The sequence below is a fragment of the Cervus canadensis genome, chromosome 4 (assembly GCF_019320065.1).
Source record: "Cervus canadensis isolate Bull #8, Minnesota chromosome 4, ASM1932006v1, whole genome shotgun sequence".
NCBI lineage: Eukaryota > Metazoa > Chordata > Mammalia > Artiodactyla > Cervidae > Cervus > Cervus canadensis.
In genome coordinates this window covers 103,997,423-104,013,559 of record NC_057389.1, presented here as the reverse complement: position 1 = coordinate 104,013,559, position 16,137 = coordinate 103,997,423, and the positions used below count along the sequence as shown (strand labels likewise).

At 56.1% G+C, this 16,137-nt stretch overlaps 1 protein-coding gene and 1 long non-coding RNA gene across 8 annotated transcripts; one reads left to right on the top strand and one right to left on the bottom strand.

The window, feature by feature from the left end:
- Positions 1-1,861: 1,861 nt before the first annotated feature.
- On the bottom strand, positions 1,862-6,566 carry LOC122440755. 3 transcript variants are annotated; one of them, XR_006269156.1, is made up of 3 exons: positions 5,883-6,562; positions 3,798-4,285; positions 1,862-1,973 (listed from the first exon to the last, which is right to left on the bottom strand). It is a non-coding gene; the product is annotated as an uncharacterized LOC122440755 (long non-coding RNA). The 3 variants fall into 3 exon arrangements; XR_006269157.1 differs by having other exon boundaries at positions 1,877-1,973; positions 3,814-4,285; XR_006269155.1 differs by lacking the exon at positions 1,862-1,973 and having other exon boundaries at positions 2,498-4,285; positions 5,883-5,981; positions 6,141-6,566.
- Positions 4,445-16,137, top strand: PDE4C (phosphodiesterase 4C). Of its 5 annotated transcripts, none has more exons than XM_043467352.1 (15): positions 4,445-4,880; positions 8,249-8,440; positions 9,415-9,451; positions 9,539-9,612; positions 9,827-9,879; positions 10,149-10,258; positions 10,338-10,431; positions 10,968-11,131; positions 11,330-11,428; positions 11,852-12,016; positions 12,102-12,201; positions 12,792-12,946; positions 14,328-14,450; positions 14,707-14,889; positions 15,419-16,137. In XM_043467352.1, exons 1-15 carry the CDS (start codon positions 4,531-4,533, stop codon positions 15,824-15,826), a joined length of 2,307 nt encoding a protein of 768 aa, XP_043323287.1. In that variant the 5' UTR covers positions 4,445-4,530; the 3' UTR covers positions 15,827-16,137. The 5 variants fall into 5 exon arrangements, with proteins under 5 accessions (XP_043323287.1, XP_043323285.1, XP_043323289.1 ...); XM_043467350.1 differs by having other exon boundaries at positions 10,146-10,258; XM_043467355.1 differs by having other exon boundaries at positions 4,518-4,830; positions 10,146-10,258.

The window sequence follows — 16,137 nt, the reverse complement described above, 5'->3', positions numbered from 1 at the left end:
CTGCGTCTCCTGTATCTCCTACATTGGCAGGCTGATTCTTTACTACTGTGCCATTTGGGAAGCCCTTGAATGGGAGGGGGAGCTAAATCAGGCCAGACCTAGAGCTCTGGGTTTGAGGCCAGGCTAGGTGACCTTGAATGAGTCATTTTCTTCTCTAGCATGCGTGCTTACTCGTTCAGTCATATCTGATTCTTTGTGTCCCTATGGACTGTAGCCTGCCAGGCTCCTCTGTCCATGGAATTTTTCAGGCAAGAGTACTGGAGTGGGTTACCATTTCCTCCTCCAGGGGACCTTCCCAAACCAGTGATCAAACCCATGTCTCCTGTGTCTCCTGCTTTGCAGGCGGATTCCTTACCTGCTGAGCTACTGGGGAAGCCCTTCCTCTCTGGGCTTTTCTCCTATTATTAATACTTTGGTCCACGGACCTCCCAGGGCTACTGACTTCTTGGTCAACAAGCCTGGCCTAACACCGCAGGCTGGCCCTCCAGCAGCCTTGGTTGGTGTTTGGGGCAGCTGGGCCCACAGCCCACAGGGTTGGCACTTCCCCAGGTGACCCAGCAGGGCCCTTGCCCCCACCCTCCAACCCCTCAGTTCCTCCTCCCCTCCCTCCCGGTGACTCACGATTTTCCATCTTCCAGAGAGAACAAACAGAAACTAGGTTTGGGCCCCTCTAGGGGGAGAACCCCGCGGCCCTGGAAGGCAGGAGTGGTGGGCTGTGTTCCTGTGAGTGTGTGTGTGTCCTGCCTGCGCGTATATGTCCACGCATGGTGGGAGAGGCTCAGCCCTGGGGAAGCTAGGTTCACGGCCGGTGCTCCGCGCGCTTCCAAGCGAGCGGTGGTGCTCCCTGAGTCTCGCTGTCATCACTGAAACGTAAACACAAAAACTCACAGGTTCTGAATTTTGTCAAGCACATTCTGTGCCAGAGCATAGTCCTCAGCTGTGGCTCGCCTCCCCACCACCCCAGGTGGGTCACATAAGTCTGGGAGGGTCTGAGTATCTTGCTCAGCAAACGTTTATTTAGCAGCTATTGTGTGCCACACCCTGGACTGGGGACACAGCCCAAGGGCAAGTAGGTGCTCACAGGCTAATGGTAGAGGCAGACATACCAGCTGGAGACCATACAGGGTGATCTATACTGTGATGGAATGAGCTCAGGATGCCGTAGGGCCCAGAGGAGGCTTCTGACCCAGCAGCTGGGGCCAGGAGGTGAGGAAGGACTGCTTGGAAGAAGTGACATCTAAGCTTAGCCTGAAGGATAAAGTGAAGTCCGCTGAGGAGTGTAGGGAAGGGTATGCCAAGGAGAAGGAACAGAAAGTGCAAAGCCTCAGACTCAAGAAGATCAGATGTGTGAGGAGCCGAACACAGATCAATGTGGCTGGAGGGTGGGAGGGGAGGTTCTCTAATCATTTCTCAAGCATTTACTGAGTACCTACTAAGTGCTGGCCACGGAGGGCGCAATGGGGAACGAGGCAGACCTGGTCCTTCCCTCATGGGGTTGCTGGGTGAAAGTGAAAGTCGCTCAGTCGTGTCCGGCTCTTTGCAACACCATGGACTGTAGCCCGCAGGCTCCTCTGTCCGTGGGATTCTCCAGGCAAGAATACTGGAGTGGGTAGCCGTTCCCTTCCCCAGGGGATCCTCCCAACCCAGGGATTGAACACAGATCTCCTGCATTGCAGGCAGATTCTTTACTGGCTGAACCACCAGGGAAGCCCAAGAAAACTGGAGTGGGGAGCCTATCCCTTCTTAGGGGGATCTTCCCGACCCAGGAATTGAACCAGGGCCTCCAGCATTGCAGGTGGATTCTTTACCAGCTGAGCTACCTGGGAAGCTTTGGTGAGTGAGGCAGACACAGATCAAATGATCAGGACATTATATAGGAAAGTGTACCAATAAGAGGAGGGTGCTCTGAAGATATTCATTTATTTAGCTGGTCAGGGAGGGCTTCTTGCAGAGGGCAGTTCTTCAACTGTGACCTAAAAAACAAAAAAAGTTAGCAGGGGAAGAGGCGTCTGGCAAGGGCATGGGATAGGAATGAGCCTGATGCTTCCAAAAAAACAGCAAGGAGTGGGAGATGATGAGCCTGGAGCAGAGTGAGCCAAGAGGAGGAGGCTGGGGAGAAGACAGGCAGGGGTTAGGCTACACAAAGCCTCCAGGGAGGTGTGGATTCAGAAGTGAGGACAATGGGGAGCCACGGGAGGATCTGGAGCAGAGGAGAGTGAGATCTCACCCCTGTGAGCACCTGCACGTGGGACTCAGCCTCCACTCTCCTCTCGCTCTAGATTCTTCAGGGAGACTTGGGCCAGTCATCTCTCCTCCCCAGACCCAGGTGTATTTGTTCGGAAAACGGGGTAACAGCACCCACCTCCTGTCTCACTGGGGCCACCTAGTGGCAGAGGAGATGAGCGCTTGCCCAAGGGAGAAGCTCGCTCAAATAGGGGAAATGGAGACATTGATGTGTTAAGGGCGCTAGAGACTGCAGGTCACTTCCCTAGGTCACAGAGCGTACAGAGACAGAGTTAGGGTGAGACAAAGTCATGTCAGCACTTCCTTTGGCCTCTGCCCTCCCGGGTGAAGCTTGGAGTCCCCCAGGGTCAGGCAGGCCAGGCTTTGAATGCTGAGTCTTGGCTCTGCAGCTGTTTCTCCACCCAAAAAGCAACTGATAACAGTAAAAGCATTGCTGTTAAAACTGGTCATAAAATATTTAAAGTTGAATCTATTAATGAAACATTAACACTAAAATTATCAATAAAGCATTTAATGTCAGAGTAGCATCTGGGACTACACAGGGGATGGTGCTCAGTTCAGTTCAGTTGCTCAGCCGTGTCCAACTCTTTGCGACCCCATGGACTGCAGCACGTGAGGGTTCCCTGTCCATCACCAAGTCCCGGAGCTCACTCAAACTCAGGGGATGGAGCTAGTTAAGCATTAAGTTGGGAGAGGCTGGGGAGCCTGCCAACCCAGGCTTGAGTGACTTCAGGCAGTAAGCACCCTTCTCTGTGCCTCAATTTCCCCATCCACAAAATGAGAATACTAGCCCCCACTTTATAGAGCTGCTCTGAAAATCAAATGACTTTTACAAGCACAGCCCTTGGCTCAGCACCAGAAGAGCAAGAAATGCTCAGTTATACCCATGTGTTTAGTCTTCACCTTCTATTCTGTGACTTCAAGAAAGGGACTGAATCTCTCTGTGCCTCAGTGTCTCCTTGGGGCCACGAGAGCATCCTGAGCCCCTCCCACAGGGCTGGGGGTGGTGTCAAGCCGCCTTGGCCCCAACCCCAGTCTCTCCACTAGGCTGAGCCCGGCGGCCTTTATCCCCTGGGGACCAGCTATAATTAGGTCCAGTCACAGCAGCTACAGATGGTATTTTTGTCTTGGGGACAGAGAGTCTGATTCCCACCAGGTGTCCGGTTGCAGGGCCCTGGGGACAGAAGGGGGTTCCTGGCCAGACCCTTAAGACTCCCTGTCCTCCTGGGCCCCAGCAGGACACCTCTGTGAGGCTCCAGTTTCTCATCTAAACAAGAGGGACCACAGTATGATTGAGATGTCAGGGGAGGGTCAGGGTCTCCCCACTGAAGCATGATCTCCTGAAATAATATCTCACATCCCCCCAGGACTGCCAGAAACCTGGCTGGCATTTGTCTGGGGACCCCCAAACTGGTGAAGTGCCCTGGAGCAAGGCTCAGGCGGAGGGTTGCTATCACACAAGCCCAGAGCTCCTGTGGGGACTCGGCTAGCAGGCCCCTCCTCCTTGCACTTGGGGACTGCTGTCACCAGCAGGTGGGTGTTCTGGGTCTCACCTCCAAGCATTCTCACCTCCAAGCACCTCCAAGACACTCTGAGACTTGGTTTCGTTTTCTGAAGAATGAGGCAGGACCACCTGACCCCAGCAATCTGAGGGTAGGCCAGTTAGTACAGACTCTTGAATGCCCCCTATCCCCAACACTAGGGGCGAAGCTTCCCTTTTCAGGGGTCCTTCCTGGGGTGGGCTATGGCAGCTGAAGCTTCACAGGGCGGAAGGCTTGGCAGGAGTAGAGTGCGGATGTTTGTCCAGTGGAGACAGCAGGAGAGGGGAAAGGATCCAGAGACAGGGCCTGGAGAACGTCAGAGCAGGTGGAGGTCACGTGGGGCTTGTGGAGGGGGACAGAAAGACAGGGAGGAGACTTGCAGTGAAGACTTGAGTCTGTTTCCACCTTTCTCCAAGCCTCAGTTTCCCCAACCCGACAAAAGACTCAAGGATTGTAGTTTCTGAGCAGGCTCTTGGTGGCCCTGGCCTCAGTTTCTCCATCTGGAAAATGGGTAGAGGGGATTGAAAGTATTGTGTGGGATCTGGGCAGCCCCTTGGCATACTCAGAGACTCCCTAATAATGGAGGGCACTTCCTTCTCCGACTTCCGTATCTCTCTTTTCAGCCCAGCAAGCTGCACCTCTGGGGTACATGCTGACAGAGGGAAGTGGTCTAAGATGCGGTTTCTGGGCTCCCCCAAAGAAGGGAAGCAGAGAGCCCCGTCTAGTTCAGTGCCTCAGTTTCCCCATGTGTCCCCGTGGGGGCGTCTCTGAGCGGGTCCCGCCGCGAAGGCGGGGCGGGTGCGCCTTGGGTTCGCTCCCCGTCGGGCCCCGCCCCCGCGGCTGTCCAGAAAAGGTCCCGCGCAGCCAGTGCTGCGTCCAGCCTCCACGCGATCTTGGCGATGCAGGGTACCCCTGCTCCCGCCCCGGCCCCTGGGCCCAGCTCCCCTCGGGGCTCCCCGCGCGGCTCCCCCGGGCTCTTCAGGAAGCTGCTGGTGAACCAGAGCATCCGCCTGCAGCGGCGCTTCACCTTGGCCCATCCGCTGTGGTGAGGCGAGACAGGGCCTCGCAGGGGTCATCGGAACCGCCGGGCTGGAGGTGGGAAGGGCAGAGTCAAGGACAGTGGGAGCCAGGTTGGAGGGTCAGGGCATAAAAGCTCTGCTCCTTTGCCCTTTTCTCGGGGTTATGTCTCTGCCCCTGCTCTATCTCTGTCTCTTTTAGTTGATGACTGCCTGTCTCTCTCCATCTGTTTCCCTCCACCCACCGCCTGGATACATGCCCAGGGGACCAGCCGTCTGTCCCTTTCCAGCTGCGTGGCCTGGAGCAGAACGGGCCGAGGCTCACGTCTCCTTCTGACCCTTGCCAACCCGGGGCGGGCGGGCTGAACGTCCAGGCAGTGAAGGGATGAGGGTCACTCCCCGCCTTGGTCTGCGCCGGCCATCCGCCCCAGTGCCAACACCAGGGTGGCCTGGCGGCCTCACACTAAGCCTTCGGTGTCCTCGGGGGAAGACGTGATTTGATGGAGGCCTTTGAGGCAGGGAGCTCGCGATGTAAGCGGGCTTGTTGCATGTCCCAGGCTGAAAGCTGACAGGCGCGGAGAGCCACTTCTGCGCAGCTCCACTTCGTTGCCCCCTTCAAAGACTCGTCCGACCGCTTTGGGTTTAAATTCCGGCCCTTGAAGAAGTCACTGTAACATCGTGGGTTGCGGGGCAAAAGCTGGGGTTGGAGGTGGGGCTGGTGGGCGCAGACTGGGTCTGGTACCAGGCGCTTGGTTCGCGCGGCTTTAGCACTCAACTTGGTAACTTGGCACCTGGAGGCTCAGAGACCAAAGGTCCCTTCTCCAAGGTCACACGGCCAGTGACAGCTGGTGGTGGTGGGAAGCAGTCATGACGGTGGTCTTTGATGGCACCATTTCAGGCCAGAGTGGGGTTCCGGGTTCGGGAGAACCCCCCACCCCAACCCCCCGCCAGGTGGTGCACCAGCCGCCCGCGAAGAGGGGTCCCAGTCGAGGGCTTGGGAGTGAGTACAAAAGCGTCGAGAACGTCAGCGGTGAGGCTGGAGGAGGGCGAGTCTCTCCGAAGCCTCTGTGCCTCAGTTTACCTGGGTAACCGATGGATGGACGCGCCGTTCCCACAGTCCGTGCGACTTTCTCCCCGCCGCCCGCGTCATGGAACCACGGCTTGACCCCGCCGCTCTTGGCTAAGTTTAGAGCACAAAGATAAACAGAGTCGTCCGCAGCGAGAAAACCCCGGCTCAGCCCTAACTCTCCGCACTCGCTTTTGGATTCGAACCCAGCACCCTGTGACCTCTCCTGGCCTCAGTTTCCCTATTTATCCACAGTTGCGCCTTTTCCAGAACCTTTGGAGAGAGGAGAGGGAGGGGTAGGTGGTATCCATTCCCGGGCCTCCCCCTCGGATCGCAGGTTTAGGGTATCCACCGCCAGCAGCCCGCCCCCAAGAGTCTCCGCCAGTCACTCAGCCCGCTCCAACGCCGGGGAAGCGCAAGGAAGCCCCGCCCCTCCGGGTGACGTCACGAGGCGGGAATTCAGAAGCTCTGGAAGTAGGGACTTCAGCGAGAGCCCAACTCTAACCGACTGAGAGCGATCGGACACAGCCGAACACCCGAATGAGGCCGGACTAAGCCGAATGTGCCCGACGTGGCTTGAGCGCCACCCCGACTTGCTCGAAAACCTCGTGCAGCCGGACACAGCCGAACATGCCCGAAAGCTTCCGAACATACCCGAGTGCAGTCGATAGCCAAATTCGGCCGAACTCAACCGACCGAACTCAGCCGGAAGAAGCCCAATCCTGTAAGCCCAGATCCTTGGGCTTCCCGGTGGCTCAGACGGTAAAGAATCCGCCCGCAAGGCGGGAGACCCGGGTTCGGTCCCTGGGTTGGGAAGACGCACTAGAGGAGAGCATGGCATCCCATTCTAGTATTCTTGCCTGGAGAATCCCATGAGCAGAGGAGGCTGGCAGGCTACAGCCCATGGACTCCCAAAAAGTCGGACACGACTGAGCGACTAAACGCAGCAAAGCACACTGAAGTCAGAGGGAAGAGGCCCAGTTCTGTATGACCAGACCCAACGGCCGTTCAGACCGTTCAGGCCGAATTCCTGACCCCCAAGTCGGTCTGAACCGAATTCCCTGCTCAGAGTCTTCCTTCCGGCAGGCGCCGATCCCAGCCCGTGGACTTGGACGGGATGGCCTGGCAGGGGACCAGGTGGACACTGGCCCTTGGCTAGGAGTCCTGTGTCTAGGGGCGTCCCCCAGGGTCTTCTGTCTCCGCCTCTCCTGCCTGCTCCCTTCTCTGTGACCCACTTGCAGCCCCTCTCTCCTTGTCTCACACTTCTGTTCTAGCCCCGCGCCCCCTGCCATTCTTTCTCTGACCTCTGACTCCAAGGGGGAGAGGCCTAGATAGCCTTCACTTGGCCAGAGTGTGGCTGGAGAGAGAGATGGGGCTGAGAGATAGGGGGTGGGGTTGAGGATTGCCTTGAACAGGGGAGGACCGTGCCCTGGGTAAAGGGCACAGCCTGTGCAAAGGCCTGGAGGAAGAAGAGAACAGACAAAGCATTCAGGCCAAAAATAAAGCTGAGGCTGGGGCTGAGTGAGCTGAAGGCCGGGTTGATGAGATGGGGGCGGCGCTATACTATGGTTTAGGGTGAGGGCCTGGAGCTGGGTAAGGGACGGTGGTCCAGGGCATAGCCAAGGAGAGCTGAGGGCGGGGCTCTCCTGGCTGTGGGGCACCTTCCAGTGTGCCCCATCTAGGCAAAACCCAGGTGCGCTCCTGAAAGGAAAGCCCAGGAAGTCATTTCCGGTCCCCACGAATTTACCCTTAGTAATCTGGGTAGGTTACGGGCGCCCTGTCGCCTTCCTCAGCTGTTCGGTTGTAACTCCCTAAAAGTGCCCTGGGGATGAAGTCTGCATGCGTGCTAAGTTGCTTGAGTTGTGTTCTACTCTTGGCGACCCTGTGGACTGTAGCCCACCAGGCTCCTCTGTCCTCTGTCCATGGGATTCTCCATACCGGAGTGGGTTGCCGTGTCCTACCCAAAGGGATCTTCCCAACCCAGGGACCAAACCCGTCTCCTGCACTGGCAGGTGGGTTCTTTACCACTAGCGCCACTTGGGAAGCCTGGATGTAGTCTCCGATACCCATATTATAAACGGAGTGGTTGATATCCACAGGAAAGCTGTGACCCATGCTCACACAGCCACCTGGAGACAGATCCAAAACTCACGTGCTGGAGTCCAGATTAGTCCCTGTGGAAAAGACTCGGGTTCAAAGGCAGAGATGGAGGCGTGAGGGGCACTGTGTCCCTTAGTGCGGGTATGACTGTAGGACAGACAGACAAGCTGCAGGCTACTCCTGCCCTGCCCCGGGGAGGACATGAGAAAATGGATTTAGACTAGGATGTGGCATCCATGTGCCAGGACTCTCGGCTCTGACTATGTCTCCCTTGCCTTCAGCTTGGACCTGGAAAATGGGCTCGCGTGTGGTAGAAGCATCCTGGACCCTCAGGCCGGATCTGGCTTTGGCCGGATCGCCCAGGCGCCTGCGCAGCACAATCAGAGGCGAGAGTCGTTCCTCTACCGCTCGGACAGTGATCACGAACTCTCATCCAAAACCGTGTCTCGGAACTCCTCCGTGGCCAGCGACCTGTGAGTTTGAGCCTGGTGGGATAACACCCCTTCCTACTTTCTTCTTTCCTTTATTCCTCCGTTTCACACACCTCCTTCAGGTGACCATTTGCGCTGGGCTTTGAAGTATAGATAGCAGTTTGCCAGACAACTAACTCACTTACTCAACTGAGCAGGACGATGCTATCCCACGATCCCTTGTGCTTGACTCCAGGTTGGGGTTGGGTGGTAGTCCAGAAACATTAAAGTCAATTAACAGCAACCCCAAAAACTCCTTGATTTGAGCTTCCTCGGTTCAGTTCAGTTCAGTTCAGTTGCTCAGTCGTGTCTGACTCTTTGCGACCCCATGAATCACAGCACGCCAGGCCTCCCTGTCCATCCTGGACAGGGAGTTTACTCAAACTCATGCCCATCGAGTCGGTGATGCCATCCAGCCATCTCATCCTCTGTCGTCCCCTTCTCCTCCTGCCCCCAATCCCTCCCAGTATCAGGGTCTTTTCCAATGAGTCAACCCTTCGCATGAGGTGGCCAAAGTATTGGAGTTTCAGCTTCAGCATCAGTCCTTCCAATGAACACCCAGGTCTGATCTCCTTCAGGATGGACTGGTTGGATTTCGTTGCAGTCCAAGGGACTCTCAAGAGTCTTTTCCAACACCATAGTTCAAAAGCATCAATTTTTCAGTGCTCAGCTTTCTTCACAGTCCAACTCTCACATCCATACATGACCACTAGTAGCCATCATTTCCTGCATCTACTGAGACCCCTGTTGTCCCTGGTACTCAGATTCTCCATTTGTGAGATGGGGTAAAGTGAGTGACTGGTCAGAGGGGCTATGGTGGCCTTCAGAGAAGCGTCGGCTGAGGGGAGACCAGGGACTTCCAGGAAGACATTCCAAGGACGGGCTCAGCTGAGGGCACAGTGTAGGTAAAAGCTGGAAGATGGGGAAGTTTGGGAGGGCTCCTCCTGACCGCCCTTCCATGTCCTGTCTCCCCGCAGACACGGAGAAGACCTGATTGTGACGCCCTTTGCCCAGGTGAGTGCCCACCTCTTCCTTCCGTCGTGTGCCAAGCAGGCAGAGCCGACCCCTCCTTTCCAACGCTGACCATCCCTCTCCCGGCAGGTCCTAGCCAGTCTGCGGACAGTTCGGAGCAACGTCGCGGCCCTTGCCCACTTGCAAGATCACTGGGCAGTCAAGTACGCAGGGGGCGGGGCGGGGCGGGGCCTGGCAAAGAGGGGCGGGTTCAAAAGACAAGGTGGGCCAAGCAGAGTTGGGCGTGGGCGGAAGGGGCGCAGCTGGCAACTCGCCGGGGCGGGCAGGGGGAGTACCGTATGAGGGGGCGGGGCCTGGAGGTCTTGGGGGCGGGCCCTCTGGGTGGGGCGGACCACTCCTGAGTCTACTGTACTGCAGGCAGGCGTGCGTCTGTAACACCCCACCTGGCAGCCAACCCCCTCCACCAACAGGTAATGTGCCTACTCCTATCCCCTCCTTCCACTGTGGGACAGCTGCGAACTTCCTCTCTATGGTGACCTCTCCAGTCCATGAATCTTTAAGCTGTGCTAATTCTAAGCCCTCTTCCCCCAAACACCCTTGGGGATGGAGAGAGCCCGGGGTCCTGAGTGGCCTCATTAGGAAGAGCTGCAGGGTCCAGATGCAGAGACGGGGGCAGGAGGGGCGCGGGGTTCCCGAGTGGGGGGTGGGGCAGACCCCTGATCAACTTGGCCCCCAGAAGACACTGGGCAGAAGCTGGCTTTGGAGACACTGGACGAGCTGGACTGGTGTCTGGATCAGCTGGAGACATTGCAGACGCGGCACTCAGTGGGGGAGATGGCCTCCAACAAGGTGAGGGAGGCCAGATAACTGCGACCCCTTGCCTCTGTCCGCAGGGCCCCATCATCACTGTCCTCATCTTCCCCTGCAGTTCAAGCGGATGCTGAACCGGGAGCTGAGTCACCTGTCTGAAACCAGCCGCTCAGGGAACCAAGTGTCCGAGTACATATCCCAAACCTTCCTGGGTGAGCTATGGTGGGTTATTGCCTAGGCCAGATTGCAGAGATAGGAAGAGGGAAGAGAAAGAAAGGCTTCTACTACAGAGCTCAACTGAGGAAGATAGAACCAGACACGGACACCTCCAGCCCTGTGGGGTAAAGCTGGACCAAAAGGAGGAACAGGAGGATCTTCCAGGAGGAGGGGGACATTAAAGTTAGGGTTTTGAAGCGTGAGTAGAAGTTTGCCAAGGAGGCGCTAGCAGGAACCATGCAGCTGGGTCTCCAGTTTGGGAGATGGAAAGGACATTTGGCTTTCCAGAAAAAATGCTAAGCTCCAGATGCCCAGAGGTCATGTCCAGCAGAAGGGGTTACTGAGATCAACCTTAAACAGAGGGGAAGGGTAGCTACAGGTCAGACAGGACTTTACTCTGAGATTACTTTGATTCAGGTAAAAAGGCAATAAGCTGATCTCAAGTCTTGGCAAGGTCCAGTACCTGAGGCCAAGCAGACTAATGCTAGCAGGTGAACTGACTTTTCTGAGTCCTACCCTGCCCCACCTACAGAGCAGCAGACTGAGGTGGAGTTACCCAGGGCGACCCCTGCAGAGCCCCCGAAGCCTGTGTCCCAGATCAGCAGCCTGCGTGGACTTCCCCACAGTTCCAGTCTTTCCACAGCCACTGTCCCACGCTTTGGGGTCCAGACAGATCAGGAGGGGCAGCTGGCCAAGGTGGGTTTCCAGTGGGGATGCTGAAACCCAGGTTTGAGTGCTTGCTCTGTGTGGATACCCTATTTTGGGCCTCAGTTTGCCCACCTGTATACTGACCAGGTGGGGCTCATGGGAGGACCTGAGGCCTGGGAGGGGGGTCGAGGCTCCAGAGTCTGTGGAAGTTGGGCTGGAGTTAAGCTCCAGTCCTCCACATTTTAGGAACTGGAAGACACCAACAAGTGGGGGCTTGATGTGTTCAAGGTGGCAGAGCTCAGCGGGAACCGGCCTCTCACAGCGATCATGTTCAGCATCTTTCAGGTACCTTCCCTGCCCGCGGCTTCTGATACCCTGCGTCTCCTTCACTTCTTCCTACCTCAGGACCTCAGGGGACACATAATCCTCAAATCCTCCCTAACATGTCTGAATGGGGTCATTTGAGTAGGGGCATTGAAGGATGGATAGGAGTTCATTAGGTTTAACATTTCATTGCTGACTATCAACAAAACTCAGCCTTAGGCCAGGCCTGAAAAGACGCAGCCTGGAGGGAATAACTGTGTGGTCAGAGATGAGAAAGAGGGGAAGGACAGAGACCAAGGGAAATCAGAGGGAAAGCAGGCAAGGCATCCTGGAAGAGGGGGCGCTTGAGAGACGGCTAGGGATTCAGAAGGAGAGAAGGCATAGGAATAGCGTGTGCTGCCACCCAGAGGCCGAGGCCCTGACTAGGGGCCTGTGATGGACCAGGAACGGGACCTGCTCAAGACATTTCAGATCCCAGCAGACACGCTTGCCACCTACCTGCTGATGCTGGAGGGTCACTACCACAACGATGTGGCCTACCACAACAGCCTACATGCTGCTGATGTGGCCCAGTCCACGCACGTGCTGCTGGCCACACCTGCGCTTGAGGTAGGCCCCGGGGCTGCAGGCGCCTCTGGTGGGTGCAGGGCACAGAGACCCTGTCCCTCACCGCTCATGCTCCATGCCCACTCAGGCCGTGTTCACAGACCTGGAAGTCCTGGCTGCCATCTTTGCAAGTGCCATCCATGACGTGGACCATCCGGGGGTCTCCAATCAGTTTCTCATTAACACCAGTGAGTTAGGGAGCTGGGCCCTGCCACCACCTGTCAATCAAGTGACGTTAGGTGGTCCCATCCCTGCTCTGAGTCTCCCTATTTGTGAAACAGCTGCCACAATCTTCCCTCCCTTAGGTGCTCAGAGCAGGCCTAGATATACAGCAGATACCCGATAAATGAGAGAATAATAAATGTGGCAGAGTTGATGTGAGCCCACTGAGATTTAAAGTTTAGGATCCTTTAGGAGGTGTAAGCAATGGTTAGGTACCTCATATATGTTGATACATCCCTGGAGAGGTGGAAATAAAGAATGGAGCCCTGACTCAGTAGTTCATTCAACCAGCACTCAGCACTCTCTCCTGCCATGCCGAGTCTCCAAGGAGTCACCAGTCTCAAGGAGGCAGAGCTGAACATAGATGCCCCCAGCCCTGAGGAACCAGGTCAGGGCCATGGGGAGAGAAAGGGTCCTAGAAGGCTTCCTAGAGGAAGGGGGCATTAAAGTTGGGGCTTCAATGCATGAGTAGGAGTTTGCCAAGACTTTACAGAACCAGCCTTTGGGTGGAGTGTGTTGGGTGTGTGGGTCTTGAGACTCTCCACCTCCCCCACAGACTCAGAGCTTGCACTTATGTACAATGATGCCTCCGTGCTGGAGAACCACCACCTGGCTGTGGGCTTCAAGCTGCTGCAAGCAGAGAACTGTGACATCTTTCAGAACCTCAGCACCAAGCAGCGGCTGAGTCTGCGCAGGATGGTCATTGACATAGTGAGATCACAGTGATGGATGGGAGGGTGATTTTGGCATGGCTGGGGGTTCGGTTGGATGAGGGCATCTCCCTATTCTGAGCCTGAGCTTCCTGGTTTTGTAAAATGAGACAATGACTGTCCAAGCCTTGGGTGGGACTGATGGCCCTTGGTTAGGCTAATCAAGTCTTGGATGCAATTCATGTGCAAACTATGTGGAAACTCTTTCTTTCTGGAAAATTCTTTCTTTCCCAGAAACTTTTCTTTCTGGGATTTCAGGTGCAACTTTATCTGCATTTGCTATTTTTCAAGTTGGGAGACACCAATACGTCTGTGATCTTATGCCTCAAGTCATTTAACTAGCATTTATTGAGCATCTACTGTGTGCTGGCCCTTTGCCAGTGACCATTAGAATTCTTATCTTCATGAGACTTACACTCTGTGGGGGAGATGGACACACAGGCATAGCCATGATGGGGGACCTGTAGACACCCTGTGACAGAGAGGTGTTCAGGGTGGGAGGACTTCCCCAAGAGGGAACAATGAAGCCAGGGCCTGCAGAGTGCAGGGGATCATGAGATGGGGAGGAGTGTTTCCAGCAGAGGGAATAGCATGTGGGGAGGGCTCAGAGGAAACCAAGGCTCCAAGTGAAGAAGAACTAAAAGTTTGGTAAGGGAGAGTGGGAGCTTTGGGCAGTAGGCACCCCCAGCAGAAGCATCATTTGGGCCAGATGGGAGGTTTGGGGAGAAGATTTGAGACTTCTTTCTGATCCTCAGAGAAACCCGTGGGTCATTCCTGGGCTGGGCCTGTAGGGGTACAGCTAAGTAATTTTTAAACAATCATGTTCAAGGCAGAACTTTCTTTCTAATGGCTGAAAACAGCCCTCCCAGCCACGCAGCAGCCACAGAGAAGTTTGGGGAGTACCAAGGACACCTGTGACTCCCACAGCCCTCTGGATAAATCCCCCGCACCCCCCTGAGGCCCTCCCCACTCTTATCACCCTCACTTGCTCCTCTGTTGCTCCGGCACTCATTTGTTCCAGGCACAGCTGTCTCCTCTGTGTAGCCTCAGGGCCTTTGCACTGGCTGTGTCATCAGTGGGGTCTCTCTACTGCCCTCAGGCACACTCATCTCAGCCCCCAGGTTTAATCTCCTTCCTCCATTCCCTGTCCCACGTGTGGGATGCACCCCACAAGTCCAGCAACCTTGGAGAAAGGACTATTGACTCAGCCTCTTTGTGAGCTGGTTTTGCAACGAATCTCGTTACATGCCCCCATTTCTCAGGTGAGGACACTGAGGCTCAGAAGGTTGAAGAACCAAGTGGGTCCAGCATCTGCGAGGTGGGGAATGGGGATGGGGCAGGCATTATCTTCATATCTGTCATCTTCCCTCGCCTGCCCCCAGGTGCTGGCCACGGACATGTCCAAACACATGAACCTCCTGGCTGACCTCAAGACCATGGTGGAGACCAAGAAGGTGACAAGTCTTGGAGTCTTGCTGCTAGACAACTACTCTGACCGCATCCAGGTGTGTGGTTGGGCAGCCCTGGGCTGATTTCCACAGCTCTCCTTTAGCTCCATGTATGAAGTGCCGACTGAATGCCCAACTTGAAGAAACAGAGGCACCTGTGGTCATGTGCCTTTGTCTTAGCCACCTCTTCCCCTCCCTGGCCTCAGCTTCCCCACCTGTAAGATGGGTGTGTCCATGGCACCAGCCTCTTTAGGGCAGGTACCAGGCCTGGGGGTGGCCTGGCCTGAGCCCTCCCGAGCCTCGATCTCACTAGGTCTTGCAAAGCCTGGTGCACTGTGCTGACCTCAGCAACCCCACCAAGCCGCTACCACTCTACCGCCAGTGGACAGACCGTATCATGGCCGAGTTCTTCCAGCAGGGCGACTCTGAACGGGAATCAGGCCTGGACATCAGCCCCATGTGTGACAAGCACACAGCTTCAGTGGAGAAGTCCCAGGTCTGAGAGTGACTGATTCGAGCTGGTGGGCACTGGGGAGAGGGGAGAGAAAGGAGTGGCCGAGCTGACCCTATGATTCTTGGCTCGACCCCAGACTGGCAAATGAGGCAGTGTGGCCTAAGGGTCTGCACTGGCCTGGGGCTGATGTGTCCCGGGATATATTCCCTCTGGGATGCTTTAAGAGAGATCTGTACTTGCTCGTGGAGTTTGGAAATGCTTGTTCTGGGTGACGTGGAGTATTTTAGAAGGGGTCCCAGTCTGAGGGCACATTCATCAGCTCTGAGGAGTCGGGAGTCAGGGCTAAGGTGGGTGGAAAGACTTAGGTGATGGGGAAGCCTAGAAGGGGCAGGGGAGGCGTCCTAGAGGAGGGGTTTTTTGAAGAGGGTTTTGAAGGATGAATAGGAGTTTGGAAATGGCATTCCAGGCAGAGGGGAACAACCTGGGCAAAGGCCTGCCTGGACTGAGTTTAGGTTCCACAGTGATGCACCATTCAGCAACCTCTACCCCCTCAACTTTGCATTACCCACAGGTGGGTTTCATTGACTATATTGCCCATCCACTGTGGGAGACATGGGCTGACCTGGTACACCCAGATGCACAGGACCTGCTGGACACTCTGGAGGACAACCGCGAGTGGTACCAGAGCAAGATCCCACGCAGCCCTGAGGACCCCACCAGCCCCAAGCAGGGTAGCCCTGACAGATTTCAGTTTCAGCTCACTCTGGAGGAGGCAGAAGAAGAGGAGGAAGAAGAGGAGAAAGCATTGGATGGGGAGGCCTCAAAGTCACCTGACACTGAGCTCCTACCCTCTGAGGCCAGCCCAGACCCTGGAGCTAGCCCAGACCCTGGGGCCCCACACCTGGATTACCAGAGGACTGTGGGCAAGCCCTGCATGGACCATGAGGGCAATGTAATGGCTGAGCCTTTGGGCACCTAATGGCCCCTGGTGGGTGGGTGGATTTTCCAGGAAGAGGTCCCAGGTGGCCCCACTTTGCCTCCCAGGGAGACAACTGGGCTTTTTGCTACAGGCAGGTCTCAGGGTTGAATTGGAGGCATCTGGCTGGGGTCCACTCTGACCCTGGGATCGGCTGAGAGAGCTCTCCAAGGAGCTGGGCTGGAGGAGGGGCAGCTTCTTCCAGGGCTCTTGAGTTCTCCCTCCTGGACTTCCACCCCTGGTGTAGAAAGTGTCTGCCAGGCACCTTTGTCCATCTTGCCCAGTGGTCACTCTTGAGCCACTCCATCACTTTA

Excerpts from the sequence above, each read along its gene's own strand:
- PDE4C (XM_043467350.1), top strand. The coding sequence starts at position 4,531 with ATGTGTCCCCGTGGGGGCGTCTCTGAGCGGGTCCCGCCGCGAAGGCGG. Across the intron at positions 9,452-9,538 it reads TTGTGACGCCCTTTGCCCAG|GTCCTAGCCAGTCTGCGGAC; the intron begins GTGAGTGCCCAC and ends CTCTCCCGGCAG. Across the intron at positions 9,880-10,145 it reads CCAACCCCCTCCACCAACAG|AAGACACTGGGCAGAAGCTG; the intron begins GTAATGTGCCTA and ends CTTGGCCCCCAG.